Source organism: Macrobrachium nipponense, chromosome 30 (genome assembly GCF_015104395.2).
Source record: "Macrobrachium nipponense isolate FS-2020 chromosome 30, ASM1510439v2, whole genome shotgun sequence".
NCBI lineage: Eukaryota > Metazoa > Arthropoda > Malacostraca > Decapoda > Palaemonidae > Macrobrachium > Macrobrachium nipponense.
In genome coordinates, this window is record NC_087218.1 from 12302193 (window position 1) to 12329197 (window position 27005).

General features: G+C 37.8%; 1 protein-coding gene across 3 annotated transcripts; it reads right to left on the bottom strand.

Annotated features, from left to right (window-relative positions):
• On the bottom strand, positions 1-26403 carry LOC135202287 (sphingosine-1-phosphate lyase-like). 3 transcript variants are annotated; one of them, XM_064231596.1, is made up of 15 exons: positions 26202-26403; positions 23055-23106; positions 20992-21142; positions 18993-19081; positions 18411-18537; positions 18175-18261; positions 17846-17967; positions 15560-15689; positions 14480-14586; positions 14035-14244; positions 12855-12990; positions 5206-5308; positions 4848-4994; positions 3412-3532; positions 1-2058 (listed from the first exon to the last, which is right to left on the bottom strand). In XM_064231596.1, exons 3-15 carry the CDS (start codon positions 21137-21139, stop codon positions 1909-1911), a joined length of 1677 nt encoding a protein of 558 aa, XP_064087666.1. In that variant the 5' UTR covers positions 21140-21142; positions 23055-23106; positions 26202-26403; the 3' UTR covers positions 1-1908. The 3 variants fall into 3 exon arrangements, with proteins under 3 accessions (XP_064087666.1, XP_064087667.1, XP_064087668.1); XM_064231597.1 differs by lacking the exon at positions 23055-23106; XM_064231598.1 differs by lacking the exons at positions 23055-23106; positions 26202-26403 and adding an exon at positions 22459-22648.
• Between the last annotated feature and the right edge of the window lie 602 nt (positions 26404-27005).

Consider the following 27005-nt stretch of genomic DNA (forward strand, 5'->3'; position numbering starts at 1 on the left):
TTCTTTTACCAATACATATATTTAGAGATTTAAAAGCTCCAATGCAGATTCTGAGCATTTTTGAAAATGGACATGAAACAGTCAAGGAAATGATACCCATGTAATAACATCTGCAGTCAATGCCTCAGCACCTGAATGATTTAGGAATGTTTCTATCTGAAGTCCTTTTCCTTTTGGTTTTTATAAACTTTACATCAGCTCATCATATCTCAAGTGTAATTTTTGAAAGAAACTATCCTCATATTTTACAAAAGCAACAAAATCATAAGCTTATGTGCATATTCCTAATAGTTTGTATACCTCTAGAAAGTACATTTCAGAGAAAATATAAAACCTAAATTTTAGCTAAGTATTTTAACTAGTTTGTGCTTTCTTTTTTTGTAAACAATCAATAACAAATTTCTAACAGTTATCTTATGTCCAGCACTTCCTATATATAGGTAAACACCAAATTTTCTATTTTAGTCCAGTTGAAAAGAATCTACAACAATGGACGGACATCTTTTCAATAAGAAACTAACAAATTATGGTAATTGACTTTATTACTGGATGCTAAAAGAAAAATTGTAATTGCAAGATTGTTATTCATGATAAAATTACATTTGTGCTAAATCCAGGGCAAACTTACTTAAGTAATGTGACCTCTCAGGAAACTGCTCTGAAGTTAAAATAAAAAATTAGTGTGACGATATATTCACATCTGTTACTTCTGAGAATGTGTCCTCTGACATGTAGACTAATTGAAAAAAGAAATATTTCTCTATTTATGCATTTACTGAATGTCTAGCATACCAAAATAAACAGTATATACAGACACTACCCTTACAAATGAGAAATGAGTTAGGTTCTGGACGGCTGTTTGTATGTTGAATTGTTTACAATTTGGTTACTGTACTACTCTTCATGCCTATTTACGTACATTATGATATAAAATCAATACCTACTGTATGCTATTTCATCCTAAAACACAATACACTGTACATACATTAATGTGTACAGAATAGGCACACAAAACCAATTTTGAACTTACAGGTGGCAAAGGCGAGCGCTCTGAACGCAATTTTAATTTGCGATCCTGTTTGTTTGTATCTCTGAAGTTTGTAAGTGAAATGTTTGTAAGTAGGGTGGTGTCTGCACCTTCATTTTCAAATAAGTTTAATCAACAATCACTTGGCTGGTCACATAATAATATGCTATATTCAATGTTCTCAAAGAAGGTTACAAAGTATAAATTCATTTAAAGCAAACAGACTATACATACACATTAATGAAAAGCCCTCTAGTTTACTTGAATTATATCAAGAATTGGATTATGCTAGAAAAGTTCTATACGTACTTTGATTTACAAGTATTTTACATCATGACAATAGCTTTGTAGTCAAACAGATGAAAAATATTTTCCATACTAAGGAGTTACTTAAAAGCAAAAAAAATTAGGATAATAACATAATTAGTGGTAAACATTTTTTAAAACTACAGTTTACTTTTTCTTAAAAATGTGGTAAGTACTTGAAGCTGAATTGTTACTTGAGAAACACCAAATTCTTGGGTTAATGCAACATGTTTCAAGAAATTTTATTTGTTGCTCAAAAATATATCTTTGGCCAGCAATTCACTCGGCATATGTATGTGTGCAAACATATTACTGTACAACAACAGCCACAATTATTCACAAATTTTATCACTGTTTTGCACTATCAGCTAATCCAGAAAAATTCTCATTTAGAGGAAGCCTTAAAAGGAGCATATAGAACATGTTCCCATAACAGCTGCAAACTACATACCAAAAAACTGCTTCATGCATGATAATTTTATATAGCATTCTGCCATAACTATATATAATACATAAGGACAACACAAATGTACAGAAAGATGGTTTATTTTAAGAGATATGAAATAACAATCTCTTTATTCTTCAGGATTCTTTATACCGTTGCTCACTACAGGCTCCTGTTTCTTGGCCCCTATGGTTGAGTAGACAGCATCCAGGTAGACCCATGCAATTTCACCTATCACTGAACGATCTGGGATGCTAGCAGCCATTCCATACATAGCAGCCTATAGAAAAAGATCAAACTACTTGAAACACTTAAAATTTAGTGTTTTAGGTATATAAAAAAAAAAGTCTCTTCACCCTTTTAGGCACAAACAATTTGCATCAAATGACAAAATTTAGCATTTTATAGAAAAAAATGTCTATTCACCCTTCTAGGCACAAACAGTTTGCATCAAATGACAAAAGAGTTCCACGATCAAAATTAGAGAAGGGAATCTTGCAAAGGGTATCAGAACTATTAAAAAAGAAGAGTGGTCTTTACTGAACAAGTTTCAATAAATTATTCATCAAATTGTGCTTATTAGATAGTTGTGTACCTACTAATCACCGATGTCCCTTCAGTATGAATACTGTATTCCAATTCCTGACATGCTACTTCTTTTTTTATAAGATTGCATTCCAATAACAAATTAAATTTTTTTTAAAAAGTTATCTCTCAAATAAAATCTAAGCTACATAGCAAGAGTTACCGCAACATTCATCTTAAGGAAGTACCACTTACAACCTTGAAAGTGCACTACAGGTACTGTACTTACAAAACATGTTTTGACAAAGGAAAAATCTATTTTTGGTAACTGCTGAGAGTCTTAAATGGCATCACTCACATGGTTACCCAGGTGTCACTATCCATTTTATAATTCCAGAAGTTAGGCTGAAAATGAAATTTTCCTTTCTACTCCAAAAACAAAAATTATCTACATACAACAAAAACACCAATGACTTATGATTTTCAATAAAAAACCCAATACTGTATGCAATTTGAAAAAATTTAAAAGTTGACAGTAAACCTAAAAGCATGATAACTGGATAATCGCTGTAGGCAAGGGAAAGAGCCCTTTTTCCACGAGTCCATTTACACACTATCGCAATGTCTATCACAGGCATTATACTGGCTAAGACCAACCATGAGAGAATTCTGTTATTTGTTGGTCTGTCTTATGGAGCCCTGGGGGAACCATAAGAGTAACTCCATGAGGACAAACAGTGGCTACACTACCAAAATAAAGGTTGTGTGTGCCTTCTATACTTTACTTATCATCCATTCTCTTTGGTCTCTCTATCAATCTGGAGAGGTGATTCAATAAACCTTCTATCAATCTGGAAAGGTGATTTAATAAACCTATTTTATTATATTAAAAATTATTAATAACAATAATTATTATAATTACTAATACGTATTAATTCCTGTACTAATTATAGCAGATGACTATGTGAATATTGAAAATACAATACAGTCAACCACTAAAACACAGTAGAACACATCTTCAATTAACATTTCTAGCATAAAACACAAGACTCACAAACTGCAAACCAAAACTTGATCTCCTATATAAAATTGGTAGCTCATAACTTACACTTTCACCTTCCACCTTTGGTGGAGACTCAATCAAATCCTGTGTAATTTCCTTCATGTCACTTATGAATTTATCAGCAATTCCAGGCTGTGTGTGCAAAACAGTGACTGCTATGTGGACACTGAAAATAGAAAAAATTCAGCACACGAAACACAACAAGAAACAGTCACTGACAGGAGAAGAGAAAATTACCCTTGCCACAATTACATGACCATAAAACAATGAGAATGAGTTTTTACCATGATATATGATAAAACTAATCTTTGAAAATGGAATATCAGTCTTTATAAAAAATAGCAGTGAATAATTAAGTATATACATTATTTATTATCATAACTTAAAATTCTGGATACTAGATCTCAATCTAAACTACACAAAATGCAAGCCAAGAGAAAAGATAAGCTTTTCAATGGCTGGCTTACATCTCAAGATTCCAACAACTAAATATAGCCTAGCTTTTTCATAAGTTGTCAAGCCATAGATACCCAAGTTTGGAATTAATACATATTCTATTAGTAAATTAGGGACAAAAAAAATAAAAGCTTGACTGTAAATGGTTGTTAAATGGCAGCATTGTAATTTTAGAGTGTCCTGAGTATTAGTTTACATAAAAAATTTTTAAGCATTAACAAAGTCAGCCATTATTTTTAGCCAGGAGTTCATTTGCAGGACCCTGACTAAGCTAAAAATTGTATATACCTAACTTATGCATACCCTACAAACATTACATACTACAAATAGTTTCTAAATTACAATTTAAATGTTATGTAAATACAATTGCCATTTACATATAAGAGTTTTGTTCAAGGATTACTGTACTACAAAATATATATATTATATAAAAAAGACTTTGTCCGTTCAGCATTTACTCAACCATTGTACAGTAGTAGTTCTTACTGTGTGACAAGACTCCTTAGCAGTGATCGTGTAAGCAATCACAAAACAACAAGGTAACATCTACTTTTACTCAAGACTTACAATCTGCCTTATTTTACATACATCAAAGATCTGAAAGACCAATTTGCGTAGATTTCCTGCCATAATTGATTGATGCACAGCAAACTCAATTTTTGCATTTTGGAACTTCCTGGTTTTTTCTCTATGTTTTTCATGAGAATGTACGTACTCCCAACTCATGTTCAATGCTAATGATAAAATGATGGCCTGCTGTATTATCTAAAACTTCCAGAGATCTACTCCTTTACCATTTTTGTTTCTTAATATGCTCTCTAATGCTTCATATGTATAAAAATACCACTTCAACATCTACAAAAAGCCTGGATTAGGTCCTTCCTTATACCTGCCTGTACTCTATTCCTATTTCTAATGAGATTATAGTAAGAACACTTACAGATGTAACTACACCTACAGAAGTTAAGACAAATAAAAATATAAAAGACATTCATTTTACAAATAATATAAATTGTAATACATACCTAGCTGGATACTGTAAAGAATTCAGATTCCATCCTCTTTTGTTCATGGCATCAGCAAGTGTGTATATACTAAACTTTTCAGATCCAAAAGAAACCACTGAAACTTCAGGGTTTCCATAAACAAAAATCCCTGGAATGTTACTGCACCTACAGAATAAGAAGAATATGATGTTTACACATTGCAATCTCTTCACTTATATCAGGATTAAATACTCCTGGGGTGATGGACATAGTATGACATGAACAGTTCTGTGATCCATAAAAATTAAAAACTTGCATCCATTAAAAGAATTCATGAAATATTTTAAGATATTACATAAGTTTTGTCTAACTCTCATTTAATTTTCAAAACACTCACTCCTTCGATATCCTCTGAGCAGTTTCCACAATTTTGCGGGTAAGTTCAACATAACCGCTAAGACCATGATAAACCATAGCTGCCCAGCATGATGCAATGATACCTAAACAAAAAAACAAAATATCCATCATAAATATATGTACATTTTATTGCTTCCTATTATGTGAGCAACCATAAGTCAAAGGTTTTGAATACAAAGATACTACAAGATATTTATATTGTCAATTTTCCACACCTTTCCTAACACCACCAAAATCACGGTGTATTAGATGACTATAACAAATGCAAGAACAGGGTAATTTGTTACAATCCAATTCAACATGTTTAACATGATAGTATTGTTATTTTACAATAAAGTTTTGTACATACTTACCTGGCAGACATATACTTAGCTTACGTCTCTGACGTCACGACAGAATTCAAAACTCGCGGCAAACGCGACAGGTAGGTCAGGTGATCTACCTTACCCGCCACTGGGTGGCGGGTGTAAGAACCAATGCCCCTTTCTTGTCAGATTTTTTCTCTTACACCTGTCTCCTGAGGGGAGGCTGGGCGGGCCATCAATCGTATATGTCTGCCAGGTAAGTATGTACAAAACTTTATTGTAAAATAACAATATCATTTTTGTACATGAACTTTCCTGTCAGACATATACTTGGCTGATTGACACCCTTGGTGGAGGGTAAGAGACAGAAAATAACAAAGAAAAGGTAAAACAACACCTGTTGTAGGGTATAAATAACCTTGGTTCTTACCTGTTTAGGCTGAAGACTTCATAGGTACTGTCTATTAGTCTGCATAGCCATAAGAGCTACAGCGAGGGCGTGACCTACAGCTGAAAAGACTCTTTGGGTCTACTAAAGGGATTTGATATCCGCTTACTTAGTAGAATCCAAGTCGGATCATGTCAACAGGGGTTCGCCCTCTTCTATGACAAAACCTGTCCACCACCAACGCAGGGAGCTTCAAACCAAATCCGATCACCTAACCAAACTAAAGTTATTAGTACTATGAATAGAAAAAGATGCCTACCTGCATCATTTTTCATACAACCATATGAACACAATACCAAAAACAGGGGGAAAAAACTACAAAGGATATGTTCCAGCTCCCAGCCCCAGCACTGAATCCGCCGATACGTACGGGCCTAATGCGAAACACTCGTCATACATAATCCTGACGTCTTTAAGGTAGTGGTTGGCGAATACTGAATTACATCTCCAGAATGTAGTTTTCATCAAATTCTGAAGAGACATATTCTTATTAAAGGCCAAGGAAGTGGCAATGGCTCTCACCTAATGAGCCTTAACTTTTAGGAGCTTGAAATGTTCTTCATTACAAGATCTATGTGCTTCTTTCACTAGACTTCTAATGAAGAAAGACAGCGCATTTTTAGACAATGGTCTACTGGGGTCCTTTACAGAGCACCATAGTCTGTCCTCAATGCCCTTAAGGGTTTTCATCTTCTGAAGGTAGTATTTTAAACTCCTAACAGGGCAAAGAGCCCTTTCGGGTTCTTCCCCTACTAGGGCAGATAATCCACGAACCTCAAAGCTCCTTGGCCAAGGATTTGAGGGGTTCTCATTCTTTGCTAAAAACGAAGGAAGGAAGGAACAAATCACGGAATCTCCTTTGAAACCTACCCTTCCTTCTAGGGCATGAAGCTCACTAACCCTTTTAGCAGATGCCAAAGCCATGAGAAACAGAGCCTTCCTCGTAAGATCTTTGAAGGAGGCTAACTGGGGTGGCTCGAACCTCGAGGACCTTAGGAAACGAAGAACCACATCCAGATTCCAACTTGGAACTTCGGTTGAAGCTTTCTTGGAAGTTTCAAAAGATCTTAATAGATCATGCAGATCTTTGTTATCCGAAAGATCTAAGTTCCTATGTCTGAACACTGCAGCCAGCATGCTCCGATAGCCCTTGATGGTAGAGACTGCCAAACCGCATTTTTCTCTGAGGAAAACGAGGAAGTCTGCGATCTGAGTCACAGAGGTACTGGAAGAGGAAAACTTCTGGTTTCTGCACCACCGGCGAAAGACATCCCACTTCGACTGGTAGACTTTAAGGGTCGAAGGCCTTCTAGCTGAGGTGATAGCCTTAGCAGCCTTTGTCAAAAACCGCTTCGCTCTGACAAGACTTTTGACAGTTGAAAGCCAGTCAGATTGAGAGCGGGGAGGTTTTTGTGATGCCTGTCGAAGTGGGGTTGTCTGAGCAAATCTACTCTTTGTGGAAGTGCTCTTGGAAAGTCCACCAACCATTCCAGTACCTCTGTGAACCAATCTTGGGCGGGCCAGAACGGAGCTACTAGCGTCATTCTTGTCATCTCCGAGATCGCAAATTTCTTGAGGGTTTGTCCCTGTACCTTGAAGGGGGGAAAGGCGTAGACATCTAGTCCTGTCCAGTCTAGGAGAAACGCATCCACTGTTACTGCCCCTGGGTCTGAGATTGGGGAGCAGTAAAGTTCTATCCTTGCATTCCTTGCTGTTGCAAAGAGGTCGATGTGAGGTCTGCCCCATCTTCTCCACAGGTCTTGGCATACTTCTGAGTGGAGGGTCCACTCTGAAGGCAGGAGTTGATTCTTCCTGCTCAAGAGATCGGCCGATGTTCCTTTCTCCCTGTACGAATCTGGTGAGGAGACTGATCTTCCTTGCTTGAGACCACAGCAGAAGGTCCCTTGCTGTTTCGTACAGGGAGAAGGAGTGCGTCCCCCCCTGTTTTTTGATGTATGCCAAGGCTGTGGTGTTGTCCGAATTGACCTGAACTATAGCATTTTGGACGTGGGGCTCGAAGGCTTTTAATGCCATCCAAACTGCCATCAACTCTTTCTTGTTGATGTGCCAGGACACCTGTTCCCCCTTCCAGGTGCCTGACACTTCTCTTGTCCCGAGCGTCGCTCCCCAACCTGCTTCCGACGCGTCGGAAAACAACACATGGTTGGGGTTCGGCATGTGCAGAGACATTCCTTCCACAAATCGGAGTGGGTCCGCCCACCACCGAAGGTCCCTCTTGATTCCCCTTGAGATCTTGAAGGAGAACCCCAAGCTTGTGTTGTTTTCCGACACGTCGGAAGCAGGTTGGGGAGCGACGCTCGGGACAAGAGAAGTGTCAGGCACCTGGAAGGGGGAACACTCTAGGGAGAGAGGCCTCCAGTTCTGGTAAAGGAAGAACTGTAGAGGCCTGAGATGCAACCTTCCTAGAGAAACGAATTGCTCCAGCGAGGAGAGTGGCTCCAGCGAGGAGAGTGTCCCCAGCAGACTCATCCACTCCCTCGCTGTGCATGCATCTTTCTCTAGGAAGGTCGTTAGTTTCTCGTGGCAACGAGCTATCCTCTCTGGCGACGGAAAAGCCCGAAAAGCCAGAGAAACTATCCGAATCCCCAGATAGATCCGCTCTTGACTGGGGATTAATTGAGACTTCTGGAAGTTCACCAGAAGCCCCAGAGAACTTGCCAATGTAAGGGTCATTTGTAGGTCCTCCAGACATCTTTCTTGTGATTCTGCTCTGATTAGCTAGTCGTCGAGGTAGAGTGACACCCTCACTCCCTCCAAATGTAGCCGAAGCGCCACGTATTTCATTAACCCCGTGAACACTTGGGGTGCAGTCGACAGGCCGAAGCACAAGGCCTTGAATTGGAAGATCTTTCCTCCCATCATGAATCTCAGAAACTTCCGTGAAGAGGGATGGATCGGCACATGAAAGTAAGCGTCCTGAAGATCTAGTGACACCATCCAGTCCCCTGGACGAAGAGCCGCGAACACTGAGGAAGTCGTCTCCATGGCGAACTTCCTCTTTTCCACAAAGACGTTCAGGGCGCTTACATCCAAAACCGGTCTCCATCCTCCTGAGTTCTTCGGAACTAGGAACAGTCTGTTGTAAAAACCCGCAGAGCGGGGATCTTTCACTAGTTCTATAGCCTCCTTCTCTAGCATCAGATCTACTGCTAGAGAAAGGGCTTGATTCATGATGGGGTCCTTGTACCTGGCCACCAACTCCCTCGGAGTCGTCGTCAATGGTGGCCTTGATGAGAAGGGAATGAGGTATCCTTTGCTGACAATCGATAGGGACCAATTGTCTGCCCCTTTGTGGGCCCAGACGTCGGCAAATTTCAGTAGTCTGGCACCCACTGATGTCTGGAGTCCTTGAGCGCTATTTCTTCCCTCTGACTGACCTAGAGAGGGGTTTACCTCTCTTAAAAGGTCTAGTTCTATAGTTGAAGAAACTCTGGCAGAGGGGCCTCCTCGAAAGGGCTCCTGCCTCAGTGGAGTCTCTTTCTTGGTTTTGGGTTGGAAAACAGAACGAGGTTTCCTGGCCAACTGGACTAACATGTCCTGAGTAGCCTTGGCTGAGAGGGCACTCGAGACATCCTGAATAATCTTCTTGGGAAAAAGAAGAGGTGAGAGTTGAGCATAAAGAAGGGAGGCTCTTTGCACATGAGAAACTGCCTTAGTCAGAAACGAACAGTATACTGACCTCTTCTTTATCACTCCCGCTCCAAAAAGTGAAGACTTCACTCGAGCCGTCTCTCACTGCTTTATCCATGCAAGTGAGGACGCTGTTAAGATCCTCAGGAGACAGGGAATCCGGGGTCTGAGTCTTCTTAGCCAGAACTCCTAAAGACCAATCAAGGAAGTTAAAAACTTCCAGGACTCGGAACATTCCCTTCAGTAGGTGGTCAAGTTTGTTCATCCCCCACGTAGTCTTGGCAGACAGGAGGGCGGATCGACGAGAGGAATCCACCAGTGAAGAGAAGTCCGAGTCCGCAGACGAAGGGAGAGCGAGGCCCAAGGGTTCCCCCGATTCTTACCAGAAACCTAATCTGCCAGTCAGCTTAGACGGAGGGAAAGAAAACACAGTCTTCCCTTTCTCTTCCTTAGCAAGGAGCCATTCCCCAAAACCTCTAAGCGCCTTTTTCATGGAAATTGTAGGCTTCATCCTTACACAAGATGAAACCTTCGAAGTCTTCGATGTGGAGAATAAAGAGAGAGGCGGAGGAGGAGCCACAGGAGAAAGGATATCTCCGAACTCTTGAAGGAGCAAATATGTTAACGGAGGAGTCTTTGGGTCCTTCTTCTTCCGAGGGATCCTGTTCTTCCTCAGCTGAAGAACCATCATGATCCTTAGAGGCGCGGCTATCCTTGGAAAAGTCTCTTGAAGAAGTTTGACGTCTGACTCTTGGAGACAAAACTTCTGGAACGTGCCTACTCGAAAAATCCTTCTTGTCCTGAGGAGGGCGTTTTCCAGTTTCTTGGAGCCTAACAGGGGCAAGGCGGCTCTCAGGAGCAGAGCGCCTGTTTGAAGAAAAACTTCTATCAGGCTCTTGGCGCCTGTCCAAAGGAGAGCGGCTACCTGGCGAACAGCGCCTGCCATGAGAGAAGCGTCTACCAGGCTCTTGGCGCCTGAACCGAGGAGAGAGGCTCTCTGGCGACGAGCGCCTACTAGGGGAGAAGCGTCTGCCAGGATCCCGGCGCCTGACTCGAGGAGAGCGATACTCAGGTGAAGAGCGCCTGCCAGGAGAAACGCGCCTAACAGGCTCTTGGCGCCTGCCAAGCAAAGAGCGCCTGTCCGATTTAGGGCGCTTGTCAACAGGAGAGTGGAGGCGAGACGAGGAGCGGCTACGAGGCGAGTAGCGCCTACTAGGCTCTTGGTGCCTGTCAAGGGGAGCGATCCTGTCTCGAGAAGAGCGTTTGTAGGGCAAAGATCGCCTACGAGACGCCTGATCCTCGTCCGAAGGAGAAACTAAGACATCATGCCTATCAGGCAACTGGCGCTTGGACGCAGACGGGATCTTGTCCGATGTAGAAAGTCTCCTGCGCGACTCCGAACGTCCAGGAGAGCGGGCCGCTTCCGTCGAATAAAGAGAGTCGGGAGAGGGGAGCCTGGACTTCTTTACAGGAAGCGAGACGTCCTTCTTACGACGAGAAGACACACAAAGAGAGCCAGCCAGAGCCGAAATCTGCGCCTGAAGACTAGCCAAAACCCTTGCTGGAGAATTCACAAAATCTTGAACAGGTGACGAAGCTCGATATCTGCTCGGAGAACGATACTCAAGGGATCTCTTCCGTTTCTTCGCTTCCACCTCAGGCTCTTCCAAAAAAACTTCAGGGCTGGAGGGAAGGGCGCAGGGAGCATGCCAGTCTCTCTTCGAAGGGCACGAGGCTTCCGAAGAGCTCCATCCTCGTTTAGGAGAGGGCGAAGGCGAAGACGAGAAGCACTGGCGCAAGACTTCTCTCTTGGCGCGATCCAAGGTAGCCTGGGAACGAGCAACAGGCGCTACCGAGGGGACGCCTGACCGGTGGGGGTTCTCCCTAACCTTCCTGCGGCTTTTGACTTTCCTCCTCCACTGGGACTGGGAGTCTAGAAGAGGTCTAGGCCTGGAAGCATTAGGGAGCCGATCAGACGCACCCTCCACTGCACTGGGATCACTGCACAAATCACTATTAGAATCACTCTTACCTTCTAAATGTTTAATTTTCATCTCCATGTTGCGAATGGTGGCTTTCATAGAGGCCACTTCCGAAGGCGCATCTTCGGCTTCGATGCAGGGAGCAGGAGCTGAAACTGGCAAAGGAGCTACGTCTAGAATGGGATTATCTACATCCAACTCGCTAATACGAGATCTACTACTGCTCCTAGAAGAAGCTTTCCTAACTTTATCCTTTTCAAGCTTCCTCAAATAGGAAGACAAAGACTTCCATTCATCCTCATTCAGCTTTTCACATTCAATACAAGGGTTATTAAAGGTGCATTCATTCCCTCTACACTTCATACATACTGTGTGAGGGTCTACCGCAGCTTTCGGTAGCCTCACCTTACACTCAGTCATACAACAAACTCTGAACATAGCAGTTTTCTTAGTATCAACATCAGACATCATGAATCCAAAGAAAAATCCAAAGAATAGTCAAATAACGGTCCACAAACCGCGAATGCCAGGCCAAAAGATCAGGTACTTCACCAAAAATCCATAGAAACAATCCAGGGCAAAAACGAGAAAAGAATCCAACTGTCAAGAGGTACCGACAACAGGTGTAGTCGACACCGACGACAGAAAAAATCTGACAAGAAAGGGGCATTGGTTCTTACACCCGCCACCCAGCGGCGGGTAAGGTAGATCACCTGACCTACCTGTCGCGTTTGCCGCGAGTTTTGAATTCTGTCGTGACGTCACAGACGTAAGCTAAGTATATGTCTGACAGGAAAGTTCATGTACAAAATTATAATTTTTGTTGAGGCATATTACATGAAGTCCAAAACCCAGACTTCTCTCCTAGAATAAAAAAGTATGGTATACAACTACCACCCAAAATGAATGCTTCACACTTTCTACCCCCAATATCACTAGTTATTCATAAAAACATAAGAATAGGAAATGCAGCACTGCTGAATAGCAAGAGGTGTTATGCACACAGTTACAGAGTATGTAAAGAAAATCTCTATGTACACTCAGTCTATACATGTAAAAAAATTAAAGTAAGCTGAGATCACTAGCCATAATTTACTTCATTTGCTAAAATTTACATAAATAATGAACTGACATTTTGCACTTGGCATTATTGTCAAAACATGTGAATCAATATTTTAGTGTGTAAACATACTACTTTTCTTCTCTTGTACAAAATGAATGAACCATATCCATGCAAACTTACCGCCTGAACGAGAACCTGCAATAGTAGCAGTTGCATATATACCACCAGGCCAGTCAGGAGTTACAAAGAACTGGTGATGACGAAACTTTGGATCACTGTATAAAATTACTGAAGTACCTTTGGGAGCATAACCATACTGAAAAATGAAATTGTAAATCATCCCTACTCTTCAACTGAAATTTCTCATAAGTAAAAAATCATGCACAATTATTAAAAGAATCATAATAATGAGCTGGTTCATGAGTAGAAAACATCAAGAAAACTCAGACTTTGTTCAAGGAACAATGTACATTAATATTATGTAAGACATACTGTATTCATGAGACTGCTACTATTCACTAATCCAATCAAAATACTAAAAAATTAAATAGTACTTTCATGCTGATATAGACAGTATAACAAATCTAGATGTTAAGGCAAATGCAAATCTTAGTACCTTTTCACCATGACTAAGTTTACTGCAATTGAATGCTTGGTAGCTTTTTTTTCTGTTTCCTGAATTCTGATCTGTGCTAATTTTATTATTATGATGGCATAATAAGCTGTGTAGCTTACCTGCATGAATATGCAAAACCTACACGCACATCCTCTTGCAAATGGTAGGCAATATAAATCGTCTATACATTACTGATATCCGATACTTGAAGGCAATATATATCATCTCTACATTAATGATATTAGATACTAGAATGTCAGTGTTATGCAACTACAACTGTTGTATTATTATTATTCTTATTATAAAGGATTATTATTATTATCCAGATCTCTGAGCCTGATAAAAGATCTTCCTGGGCTGTTGTAAAGCTGCATGGTTTACATAAGGTACTACATGAAAAAGGCTGTACTTGTTCAGCATTAATGCAACAATTATAACACTGAGCACACAATATATCAGATTTTGCAACAAAGTACCATTTCTTTTATTCAAAACAAGTCTCTCTCTAGTTTCATTGAAGCACTATTCAGGCAGGAGGGTGAGATTCTAATTATCCCATTGTATTATAAGCCAGTGGAGTACTATGAAAATACTTGAGGATTGTAAGAATTAAGATACTAAATCTCTAGTACCTTCTATGCTTGTGCAAGTGGACAGTCCATGCCTTGCATGAGGTAAGTGCTTTAGAACTTACAAAATAGAACAATAAACTTTTACTAGACAAATTTTCCAAAGACCAGTTACCTTGTGTGTGTCTGCTGATATGCTAGTGATGCCTTCCACTCTAAAATCAAAAGGTGCCAAAGGATAGCCTGCCTCTTCCATGAATGCAATGAGAAAGCCTCCAAGGCAAGCATCTACATGAACAGGAATGTCATACTGAACACCCAGGGATGCAATTTCTTCAATGGGATCAATAACACCATGAGGAAACTGAGGAGCAGAACCTGCAAGCTGACAGTTCAGAGTAAAACAAGATTATGTTTAGTGCACAAAACTTACTATATCTAGTAATGTTACTGTGTCTGATCAATGATGGCTGATGTAACAAACAGTAAAAGTAAATAACTCGGGACCTAAGAGATCAAGGAAGGCAATGTCAACATAACTTTGATACCTACACTTAAAACTTCACAAAATATATAACAGAAAATTATCATCACTGTATAACAATAAACAAAACACTCACCATGCAAGTTCTGGAACTTATCATTTTCTTCATAATTGAAATATCTACTTTCATGGTCACTGGATCAATAGGTACGTGTTTGATTGCCATTCCTAGTAACTGAGCAGCTAGAAAAAAAAATTGTCTTATTTGTTAATGTATTTCTTTAATACATATGTATTACTTATAGTTGAACCTTTCATTTGCCACAATATAGCTGTAACTTTTCAGACCCTCCTAACCTTTGAGTTGTGAGTGTAAGCTCAGGTTCCACAAATTTGAAAATGTCATCCACATGACTCATTTTATCAATTAAATGGTATAGGAGTTATGCATTAAATCCCATTTATATTGTGCTCAATGGCAGTCGGCTGGCAGTACTATACATGCATAGGTGGATCCTAGGGTCTCAAATAGCTAAACATACTATGTCTGTTTATTTACATCATACGATTAATGAGCTACAAGATATTGGTGGAGTTGGATGACAGAGACACTCATTTAAAGTACAGTAACAGTTTGCATGAAAAAACCTTTGACAAAAATTGAACGTTTCACAAAAGGCACTTTCATAACTGGCCAGAATCTTGAAGTGGAAAGGATTGAGCAACTAAAAAGTCCCAGAATTGGATGATTCAGATCAGTTGGATCAATACAAACATGCAAGTTTCTTCAATTGATCTTCAGTATTAAAACCTATCTCTTCTGTATACTCTCAAGTTACTATGCCCTTATTTTGTTTCAGATCCATTAGAGGATGACAAATGTTACAGTCTATACTGTTAAGGGTAAAGCCAATAAAAACTAATGTAGCAGAGGGGATTCCACATCCAAGAGCACAACATAAATAAAAGCAATAATCCCAGAAAATCTAGGATACAAATAACCTAATGATGGAGGTAGTAGGTTGGCCAAGATACAGCCACCCATTGAGATACTACCACTAGAGATTGAGGTCCCTTCCCAGGCTAGTCAATACAGACTGCTATTGAGTCCCTCTCTAATCACAGACTTTTTCTACTCAAACAGGCTTTTTATTTATAAAAAAAAATCAATTTTAGGATTTCAAACTTTGGTAACATACATAATTCTAGAGCTTACCCTTATCAAATGCAGCATGTCCAGTTACAGGAACAAGAATTTCGGGTTTTCTTATTCCTTTCACATTAATTGCATAATCACGATACGCCTTGCAAGCTAAAACTATGCTTTCGGTTCCCCCTGATGTAATCTGTTGGTGTAAATCAGTGACACATTATATGCATGCTCCAAGTGCTACAAAAAAATCATACAACATATATAACCTGAAATTGCCCTGTTTCAAAAGCGTTTCACTCATACACCCATCATCCATCATTTTCATAACACAATTTGTATCTTAAAGTCTAGAGGCATTATTCCTGAGTCAAAAGATCATCCACTCGCGTAGCACCATACATGCATGTCCATTTGTATTACAGGCATTTATCCATCATCTAAATATTTACATATTCATTACAGCATTCAATTCGTATATTATTTTAAGTCATTTTACCTCTGAGGCCTTGCTAATGTTATGGTAAGACTTTTTCTGACATCATATTTGTGACAATTCATTTCCATAACAATAACTGTGAAGCTCTGAATACAATAGCTAACAATGCAGCATAGTCATTTCCTTCTCCTAAACTCCTTATAGAGAGGTTGTCAGAAGGACACTTTCCATTTGGTTAAAAAAAGTATTTACATTAAAATTATCTTTAGTGTTCAGATAGAACCCTAATTCCAATTAGCTAAATCTATGATTTTCTGCAGCGTCTCCATTATCCTTCCTAACCACAATCTAGTCGAAGTAAATAACAAAATTATTATTTTTAAACACCAGACTTTTCATTACAAACCCACAGTTCATAAATGCTACCAGAAATCAAGCACACGAGCCCCTTTTAACACTAAAATGGAGCGTCAAGGAACTGTGAAGGCCCAAAAATTGGCCTCAATTTTGTAAAAAGCAAAAAAAATGAATTTTCATGTTCTTTAAATGAATATCACTTACTTTTCATTATGCTATTATGCCCAGCTATAAAGAAAAATCATATTGTGAGACGCTTATTAAAATGACTGCAACTGGAGTTGAAACATCAAACCAAACAATTATCTCATTCCTTGACATTCTGCAGACCACATATGGAATTTCTCCACTCCAGTGTGCCACTTCTCGCTAAAATGGCACAAAGGTCAACAGCAGGATGAAGAATTGAAAGTATAATAAAAAACTAAAAAGTTGGGATCTTTGAAACTTAAGACATTACATATAAACATTTATAAAAATTGAAACAAGTCCTTTGTTTTACTTAAGGCCACACAGCAACTTAGGAGACAGGGACTTGACCGTTTAGCTTTTTAATTGCCCTTTTTGGAAACTGGAAGAGTCAACATACCCATTATAACATCCATCAATGGCAGCCACCATACCCGTTACTAACATCCATCAATAGCAAAGAACGAATGAGACCTCTAGTTAAAGTACCAACACCCTAAAGTAAAACTCTAACACCATTAATGTAAGTATAATTCTACTCAAACTGACTGGAAAGTCCAGCAGCACATTCCCGTTTGAAGAATATTACTTCAATAAGTGAAATAATTAAATATAAAAAAAACAATAAACTGCTTAGTTACACCGAAAATAGTGAATCATTTCTGGTACAATGAATTAAAGTATAACAAAACACACACTCATACCTTCATATTAAAACCACATACAAATATTCTTTTTTGATAAAAATTTTAAATGAAAGATACATGCCACTAAAAACAAAACACTTGTTGGGTGTGATAATAATATACAAAGAAAGGAATTCAACAAAGAACACTTGCTAAATACACTGGCTCATAATAAAATGAAGAAAAAATGTGAGACTGTTTAGCAGACAACATGGAAACTTTCTTTAACAAGAGTGCTTTCACCTGCAGCTAACTGGGTTTATATATATTCTCCCAGTCCACACTTAGATAGTACTAGAGAAATGACGAGCAGTGTTCACATCGTTCTATAAAACCACAAAAATAAAGTCTAAGCAAGATACAAGATGCTACCAACACCCATAACTAGCCCACAAGATCACCGCCAACCACAGCTATGATAGAATCTTCATCATTTACATTTTAAGACTTTTTTGCAAAATTTTTCCAATATAGGATTAAATATGAAATGAGTTCTGTCTTGTATATTTCTCCTTAAATTCTTCTACAGTCCATATCCCTCAAAACATTTCCTTTGTCTTTCTACTTCCAAAGTCTATTACTTTTCTGACACTTACCCAACCTTTCTCTAACATGCCCAATGCATATAAACCTTCAAGACCTATACTGTACCAAGATAATTTGAAGTCAAGGAGAACTTACACAGCCACAACTTTTAGCATCACCATGAAACATTGTACAACACATCCTTACAACCTCAGCTTCCATTTTGCGCACACCAGGGAAAACATCAGCATGGAGTGGATTAGACCATGCAGCTAAGCCTGGAAAAAACAAAAGTGAGCTAAAAAAGGATATGATGACAAAGTACAAAAAAAAACCATAAGCCCAGTCTCAGTACAACACTAAGCAGTACTGAACAAAACTATAAATGTGAGCTCAAAGTAAAAAGAAGCAAATAATTATGCAGTAAATAGAGTACAGTTTGCTTTGCACACTTTTTAGAAGTTTTAAAAGAAAATTCATCTTACCATACACTTCTGTTGTCAAGTCTGTTAATGATTTATTGTAATTGTACACAGTTCCCGAGGCACAACCTTCTTTCCAATTGTAATGACCTGAAAGCAGATTAATTAATTACTATCACCTGCAGAAACATAAATACGTAATCACATACTTATCATTACTTAAGCCGGAAGACTGGAACAAGTTCTGACAAATTTTCATGTTGCAAATTACGTGTATAAATAATTTTATAGTTTCTCACCATATCTGGTATATTTTGCAGCTTCATCAATAACGTGGTCATATTTCCATCCATCTGCTGGTAATTTTGTGATGTATGGAGCATAATCAATGCTCTTATTCATGGTTTCATTCATTGAGACAGATACCTGTAAAAGAAATATGTTCACCTTACAAACACACTACTGTTTTTCTAGCAAAGTAGATAAAAAAACTTAATATCTTCAGAGATTTCTTGTTATTATAGACAGTTTTAAAGGACTACTTCTGTCAATCTAAATTGAAAAAGCTTGTATGATAAAACAGATTAGAATGAGTAACTTTTACCACAAACTAAAAATACTAACAACATTGTCCTTAGATTTATGGTAATACGTATAATAATACTGAAACCTTTTATAGCAATATAATAATATTGAAACCTAGTGTATTTTTACCCCCTTTTGTATAATATTTGTGTCAAGAGATTGTTTCACAGGTAGGTCCACCCTCTGGGTATTAATTTATTCATTGAGGTTCCAGCCACTTCTGAGTGGATAAAAGAACCTCAAAGATAATTCAGGGTAGCGACAATTACACAAACACAAATAAGTCTATCACTTACCTTTGCAACTTCACTTTCTATTTTATTTCTGACTGCTGGAATTTTCCGAGCCAACTTGAAGACCGTTTTCTTTCCTCTTGTAAACAAACCTACAGGTAAAAGATCTGCATTTTAACTTGGGAAGCTATCCATAGTACTGCAGCTACTCAGTAATCCCATCCAACTAATTTACAATGGTATAATTACAACAAAAATAAGGATTTTAAGGATAAAATCTATTTTTGTTGTACAAACTCTTCATCATTGCTTTATCTTGAGCGCCATTCAACAAGTAATCAGGACTGAACTTGACTGTTAGTGAAAGTTCCTGTTGTTTACCTAGTTTTGTTGCTCAAGTCAGTTCTTGGATCTGTAAGTGGGGAAGAGGGAAGGAGCCTTATGATGAAGGACGAGTAGAATGAATAGATTTTACTCCTAAAATCTTTATTTTGGCTGTAATCATCACCCTTCAAACCCTTCAACAAAGCTGACTAAACTACAATTAAGGAACTGGGAAGAGACGCCACTCTAATACTAAAAAAAAAAAAACCATGATAAAGACTAAATAAGTAACCACATAGCTATGCACCACTGACACAGTGATCCTATTCCTTCACAATAATTCACTGGAACAGATGTGCTTGAGGTATGTCACACTGAATGGCAGATGTGGTATTTAAATGATGGCTTAAGCCACAATTAATTAAGCTGTAATAATTCTCAAGGTTCCATTTTGCCCAATTTCACTCATGATTAAAAGTCCACTGATCACTCATGTGTTATGAATGATGGGCTTATGTTGACTATTGGTGTTGGAATTCATCTCCCTTCACTAAAATTTAAATTTGATGGCTTTAACACAGGTTATACTTTAGACAGTTATTATGTTATCACTGACCTACGTAGCTGTGGCATTAATTTTTTGCGAGTCTCCATATCTAACTTGGTGATTTAATATTGATTTGGCTTGACCATTCTAGTGTTGGATATTAATTTCTAAAGCTTGTTGCCTTCTATTCATATTCGATAACTGTTTTCAAAAATGCTCTTAAAATTTTCAGAATTCCAAGGGCAGGACTATTCAGTAATAAATTAAGAAGGCATCACCTTTTCAGTGCCTAGGTTATCATTGGCAAGGCTGTCTCTCTGAAAGCACACCTATCCTTATCAACCAACATTTCAAGTTTTCATAATTGCTATGTTTGGTAATTGTACATGAAGGTTAAAATAATATATATTTGTTAAAATAAGACAAATTTTTAAGTAATTTGTGTTTTTCCAAATATACATACAAACCTGAGGTCTTTAGATCTGGCCGTTAAACTTTTGCAAGGTGATTAAGGTAACAGTTACCAAAGGTAGGAGTGGAAGTACTGCCCAGCTAGTTGGGAGTTTGTTTAAATCTACACAGTTTGCATCTGAACTGGGCCAAAATTGAAAAAACGCATCTACTGCCCTAGCCTGATGGCCCTCAAAGGGGGAATTAGTAGACTGGTTGTTCCAGTTCATCTGAATGCTATACCTAAGTCCAGATTTGAGTGCTCATCCAATTCCACAGCAACTATTAAAACTGCAAATGTAATGACCACCCCGTACACAGAACTTAGTCTTCCCTCAATCACCAAAAATTGTCCTTCTTGAATCCTCGATCGCCAAAAATATTGTTCTTCCCAAGAATGAACTAGAGAACGAAAACTATGTTGTTTGTTTTTGCCCAAGAAGAAGTCTTCCTGCTGTGACTTAGCCGAGATGCTACTACAATAAACCACCAAAAATATCACTTGCCTTTACTCAGTAACTACTAGGTTACCAAGTTATCATAGCATCATCAAACTACAAAACACACTTTTCTTGTGTGTGCATACTTCCCACAGGAACTCATGCCTCAAAGTAATTACCAACTTAGATTTGAACTGCAATAATTCAATACTGGAAACATACTCTTCTAACTAACACTGAGAGATGAATAAGTATTATGTTTGACATATCATACATATACTACTTTAGATAAACAACTTACTTTCATCTTGGAACAAGAAGCCCTTCAACCAAACAAGTATCAGTGTCACTCCAACAGTCTTAAGTATTATTTCCCAACTTGGTGTGTCCTTACATATTTCATTGATGTAGTCCTCCAACTGCATTAAGCAATATCGAACCCCCTCCATTGTCTGAAATTGAATGTTTAAATGAATAAAAACAAATCTATAAGGTTAGCAACACAAGTTGAAGACTGTGGATGAAGTAAATTATGTAATAACATACTTTTCACCAAAATATTTCTGTAAAAATAACAGCAACTGAAACTCTATACTACAGTGGACCGCGAATACGGGGGATGCGTACCAGACCCCCCCGTGAATAGTTAGAACCCGCGAATGTTTGGAACCCCTATAAAAACACTAAAAACAGCCTATTTTGTTAGTTAAAACTCAAGAAAAACCACTAAAAATTTTCATACTTGGTTTTTTCAATAGTTTTGTCACAAAAAGTGCATTTTATGATGAAATTGATAAAAAAAACCCAGGAATTTGTGGATATTTCTCATAGAAAAATACCGCAAATACGCGAATTTTCCGTAAATAATGCGGGGAAACGTTCCCGAGAGAAATCCGCGAATGTGCGAGTCCGCGAATCCGGAGAACGCGAATACGGGGGGCCCACTGTACCTTTTTCAGAATCTATAATATGAACAACAATAGAAACTAGTACAAAGAAAATGCATAGGTAAGGACATTCACTGTGCCATGACATGACATGGGCTTTGCTAAACTGTTCTATGCACTGCTAAAAATTCACCTTGTTATTCTTGTTAGATTAAGCTTGTCTTATTCCATCAAAGGCTCCCACTCTTTTGAGTAACCGATATGTGGGCATTCACCATCAATAGCAAACTTAGCTTTACACAATGAAATTTTAAGCTGCAATCCCTAAAAGCCATGTGCAGGTGCTTATAGGGAACATGCACAAAAATGAAATTGGTCACCTAATGGTTACTGTCCACTTATATGAATACATAACAAATAAAACCTTAAACTTAATATTGTCATGGTAAATAATATGAAAAAATTATATGAACAGGTGATACAACACTCAAAGTACAGCTATCACTCAATTTGAAAAATGTTACCAGATGCACTAGCAAGCAAAAACCTGGCACTCCTATTTTGTTTTTGAAATTCTATGGAGGATTATATTACGGACATAAGTTGCATGAGTTAACATATGAATCTTTTTGTAAACCATTACACTACACCCAACTTTTATATTAGCAACTTCCATCTTATGCATCATATACAGAAGTCTAGCAATGGGCAAAAGTTGGAAAATTTAAACAACATATATAAAAGTTATAAAGGGCCAAAGGTAACTTGTTAATAAATTATGTCTTATTCCATTTGTCCATTCTAGCACATCATAATCTCCTGCTTTAAGACAAAACAAATCATAATCCCCTGCTTTGAGACAAAAAATATAAGTGTCTTACCTTTTTCCAATATTGTTTCAGTTATCAATCTACATTCTCCATATTTTCAGCTTGTTTTCCTAGTTCTTCTTTTCCTCAATGTCTGATGATAACACTATACTTAAAAGTGTTTCTTATAAGCACAATGTTATGAAGCTTTTGTAGCAATCATAATACTGAGTCTTCTTGGCATTTGTTTTGCTTGTAGATCCTTTGTCTGGACTTATGGCTTTGTTTAAAAAAAAAAAAAAAAAAAAAAAAAAAAAAAAAGGAGTCCTGACCACAAATCACAACAAAAATGTACCTAATGACAACTGGTTCTCAGGGTGAAATGCCTAGAATGGGGACAAACACACCAAAAATCTTACATCAAGTAACACTTACAATACAAAAGGTTCTAATGAACATCCCTTCAACTGCAGGTCCAATGCTTTCTGTTCTCTACTTTTCACGTGTTCCTTTTATTTTACTTCCTCAAACTTGGCCCTGTCCTACTTTACTGACCTTTTCTTAATTTATCAAATCATAAGAGCAGGTTTCCAACGTCAATCACTCTTAGAGCTTGCAATCAATTACCAAAATGCACAAACATAAAATATCCAGAAAAAAAGACTTGCCTCATGAAATATGTTATAGATGTTAAGTACACTTCATAGAGAGCGATCCCCTCTGAAAGGCAGCAAAGGAGAGAATGAGATATGATAGAAAAAACAGCCTTGTAGATTAACAAACATCTGTGATAAGATAAAGGTGTTAATGAAATAATGCTTCACAAGGTGAACGCTGAATTACTTAACAAAACATTTTAATCCTTCTGTAGATAACATAACAATGACACGTCAGCATTCTTTATCTGGAACGAAGAACCACCACAAAAAGCCAAATGCCACTGTATTTAAAGCTCATGGCACCAACCTTTGGGGCCCAGACATAACACTCTCATCAAAAATACACTATTTTAAGTGGAAAACAGTTATAAAGAAGCATGAGGGAACAACAGATATGTGTGATCAGAACAAAAATTTGTCAACAACTCAATTAACAAGAGTAATTGCCCCGTAGATACATGACAGCTTCATTTTTAAGACACTGAGAATTCAATATTACCTTAGTCATGACTGCAGTCTGTATGAATTAGTTTTACATTGAATGTACCCTACATATCTTTGTATGAATTAGTTTTAAATTGAATGTACCCTACATAACTTTATAGTTCATTTGACAATTCAAGCCCCGTAAGTAGTGTTCCTAATATCCCACGGGTTCATTAATTACAACAATGGGTTGCAATTCATTTATAAGTATTAGTTCATATACAACTTAATCAAAAATACACTAAAATCAAGTCAACCAGGAATACAAAATTTGCTCTTATCCATACTTCCAAAAGACTACTTACAACAATGCATAGAGCAGTCTCAATATAATTATCCATATGGAATTACCATTTTCAAGTGAATGCCCATTGGAGTAAAATTTTCCTTTAACCATGTAAAATTTTATGGATCACCTGAAGATTAGCGACCCCTAATACCTCTCCTGAAGAAAAATCGACCGCAATATTTTCCTCCTGAAGAAAAGCGACCCAATATTTTCCACCTGAAGATAAACGACCCCTGCTTGTTGGTGTCTCCAATCTTCAGGTGACCCACTTTAGCTCATAATATTATAGAAAAAAGGAGAAAAAATATAGATATATATTCATTAAAAACTACTTTATTAAACATTTGTTAAAAACATAAATTTAGACAAACAATCAATAGTTAATTAAAAGCGTATTGTCTTGCAATTTCAGTACAAAAATAATCAAACCTACTGTAACCCATGTGGCTAGCGCGTGCAGCGCAACATTACCTCTTGCCAATACATACCAAGCTTGCCAAGAATCTCTAAATATGCGGATAAGGCGCGAAGCGCCGTTCCGCCACGGTCTTACTGTAACCCGTTAATTCCTCACCTTAACAAAAGCGACCCCAATATTTTCCACCTGAAGAAAAGCGAACCCAGCGTGTGTTGGGGTCGCTTTTCTTCAGGTGATCCAATTTTACTATAAACCATTACTGCACTTCAGGACTGAAAATACTATATATTATGTTTTAATGTATGTTTTGAATGTTTCCGATTGATTTTATTAGCAAATGGGTAATTTTAAGAGCTAATGGACCCCACCGTCATATCCTACAATTCATGGGACCATAGGGGTATGTGGGGCTTTTTTGTGGAGGAAAACACAAAATGATTGAAATACAAGAACCTTAAATCCCACTGACATTTATCATTCAGATTGAAGTAACTTAATGGAATGTTTTCAAACTAATATTATGCATTACTGAAAGGACCAGGTAACCTTGGATAGGTTAGGTTAGGTATGTTACTTAGTAATTTCCTAACGAAACAGTGTATGAAACATTCAGAGAACACAATAAAATATTGGAAAATAATTTAAATCCCAAAATGTGATAATGATTCATGCAAAATTTCACCATTAATTGTTTAAGAATCATATAGTATTCTAGAATTCTGGACACTGACAGATTTAAAATATGTCTATTAGAAATAATTTCAATAATCATGCGCATCTGCCAAAACTGATTAATAATAGCAAGTTTCTCAGATACAGGAAGCAAAACTGAAACAGACTAATGTTGCAGTACTTATAACTAACACTAAACACCAGACTACATAGGTCATGTATTAAGCAAAGAATCAAATTACAATATTACCAATAATTAGGTATGTTATGTGTTCTAGGTTGGAACTGCTCTGGATTGTCTATTATTCCTACTGCAAAACTTCACTGCTGTGAAGACACACTAGCAGCAAGATCATCCCCCACAAATATAAGCAAATAAGTTCATGGGAGTCGTGACAGCATCTTGTGTCTTGCTAACCCTGACACGGGATTAGCCTCATCTTCACCTAATCTTGATGACAGTAAATTTAACTTGTATTATAAATATGATGGAAGGGATCAAATCATACCACAGGACTTGGCAAATTAATGTTTAGCCTTCTAGTTGGATAACTTACCATGGGTTATGCCAGTAAGGGTAATCATTATTATTTATTTATCAATACATATGCCTGTTCTACAGTGAGATAACGACCCGACTTATTTGATGCCTACAACTAGCTAATGACTAGCCTAGTGATCAGTAAAAGTTAGTTTCCAGTCCGAACTCTAATTTCGCAGTGCTTAGTGCTAGACCCTGGGGTGGACAGTGTATTTCGCCACATTTTGTCATTAGCCTAAGTGCATTTTGCAAAATTGAAACTTACAAAAAATCCTCATTAGATAGCTATTTAGTCCATTGGTATATTTAATTTTTACTTTAATAAATACTACTAGGCTACCTAGTTTGCAAGAGCTGCCTATGTAGTAGTAGTGGGTAATGTGGAATATTTTTTTTTATATTATACCTATTAAGAAGATTTGAAAGATACTAGCTACATGCTAAAATCCCGAGTAGTAGGGATGTTAGAACAGGAAATGAACATTATCCGCCTCCTAGCTAGCCTAATCTACCTTAGTACTTAACAAAATTGGCTTTACCCTCAATCTGACATCTAGCCTAGGTACTTAAGCCTGGCATAGGTATAGATCATAGCTAAACATATGAACAGACAGACCTGCGACAAATTTCATGTCTGGGCCCAACTGACCGCGATCCTTATCTTTAGGCCTCTGGAGATAAGAAGGTAGATACCTACCTTACCTATACCTATACAAAGGTTTATGTAATATAAATAGAAATAATCCTTACGTTACGCGATGTCTGTCACTCGCAGACCATGTGATGAAGGCAATGCGTCTTTTCCTGAACGAATTTCACGTCGATGGCGACAGAGACGGAAGTCCGTCGTAAAGGGACGAATATTTCGCTAAACGAACAAATAAATGACAACCGAACTTTCATGTTCCCACGACGACTCTCGCGAGTTCGGAAGGACTGTAAACAACGGGAGGTTGCGTTCACTAAATCGGTCTCTTGCGCGTCTACATATTCGATGTTATTTTATTCTTTATTACGAAAGATATAAGAGTGCAACTCTGCAGAGTGTGTTATTGAATTTTATCAGACTTGTTATTAGTAATGTCATAACAAGATTTACTACTATTTATATTCTGAAATACCTTTTGTTACGATTTACGAAGAGCATTTGAAATTTAAACAATCTGTCCTCCTCTTCTCAAGTAGTTTGAACACACCCCAGCTGTTCTAGGACTTATGGGATTGTTTATAAGATTAAGGCACTGTTTTTTAGGGAATGACTCATATAAATATGCTTGAACCAGCATCAGAGGATGAAAGATTCACGTTCGTGATCACAAATACATATACCCGTTTAAAATGATTGTGCAGTAGCGGTATAATACGAATCTTAAAAGAATGTTTAAGGAATGTGGCATAAGCGGGAACCACATATCCGCATAATCTTATCTAATTCAATTATCTTTCATATCACGAACAGTCTCGGTAGATCCAACAATAAATCATTTAGAGTTGTTTCTACATTATTATTAGAGGATAGCTGATAGCAGCATCATGTTATTCAACATTTGTATT

Excerpts from the sequence above, each read along its gene's own strand:
- LOC135202287 (XM_064231597.1), bottom strand. The coding sequence starts at position 21,139 with ATGGAGGGGGTTCGATATTGCTTAATGCAGTTGGAGGACTACATCAAT. Across the intron at positions 18,262-18,410 it reads TGCAAAATATACCAGATATG|GTCATTACAATTGGAAAGAA; the intron begins GTGAGAAACTAT and ends ATCTGCTTTCAG. Across the intron at positions 15,690-17,845 it reads ATGCTAAAAGTTGTGGCTGT|ATTACATCAGGGGGAACCGA; the intron begins GTAAGTTCTCCT and ends TTACACCAACAG.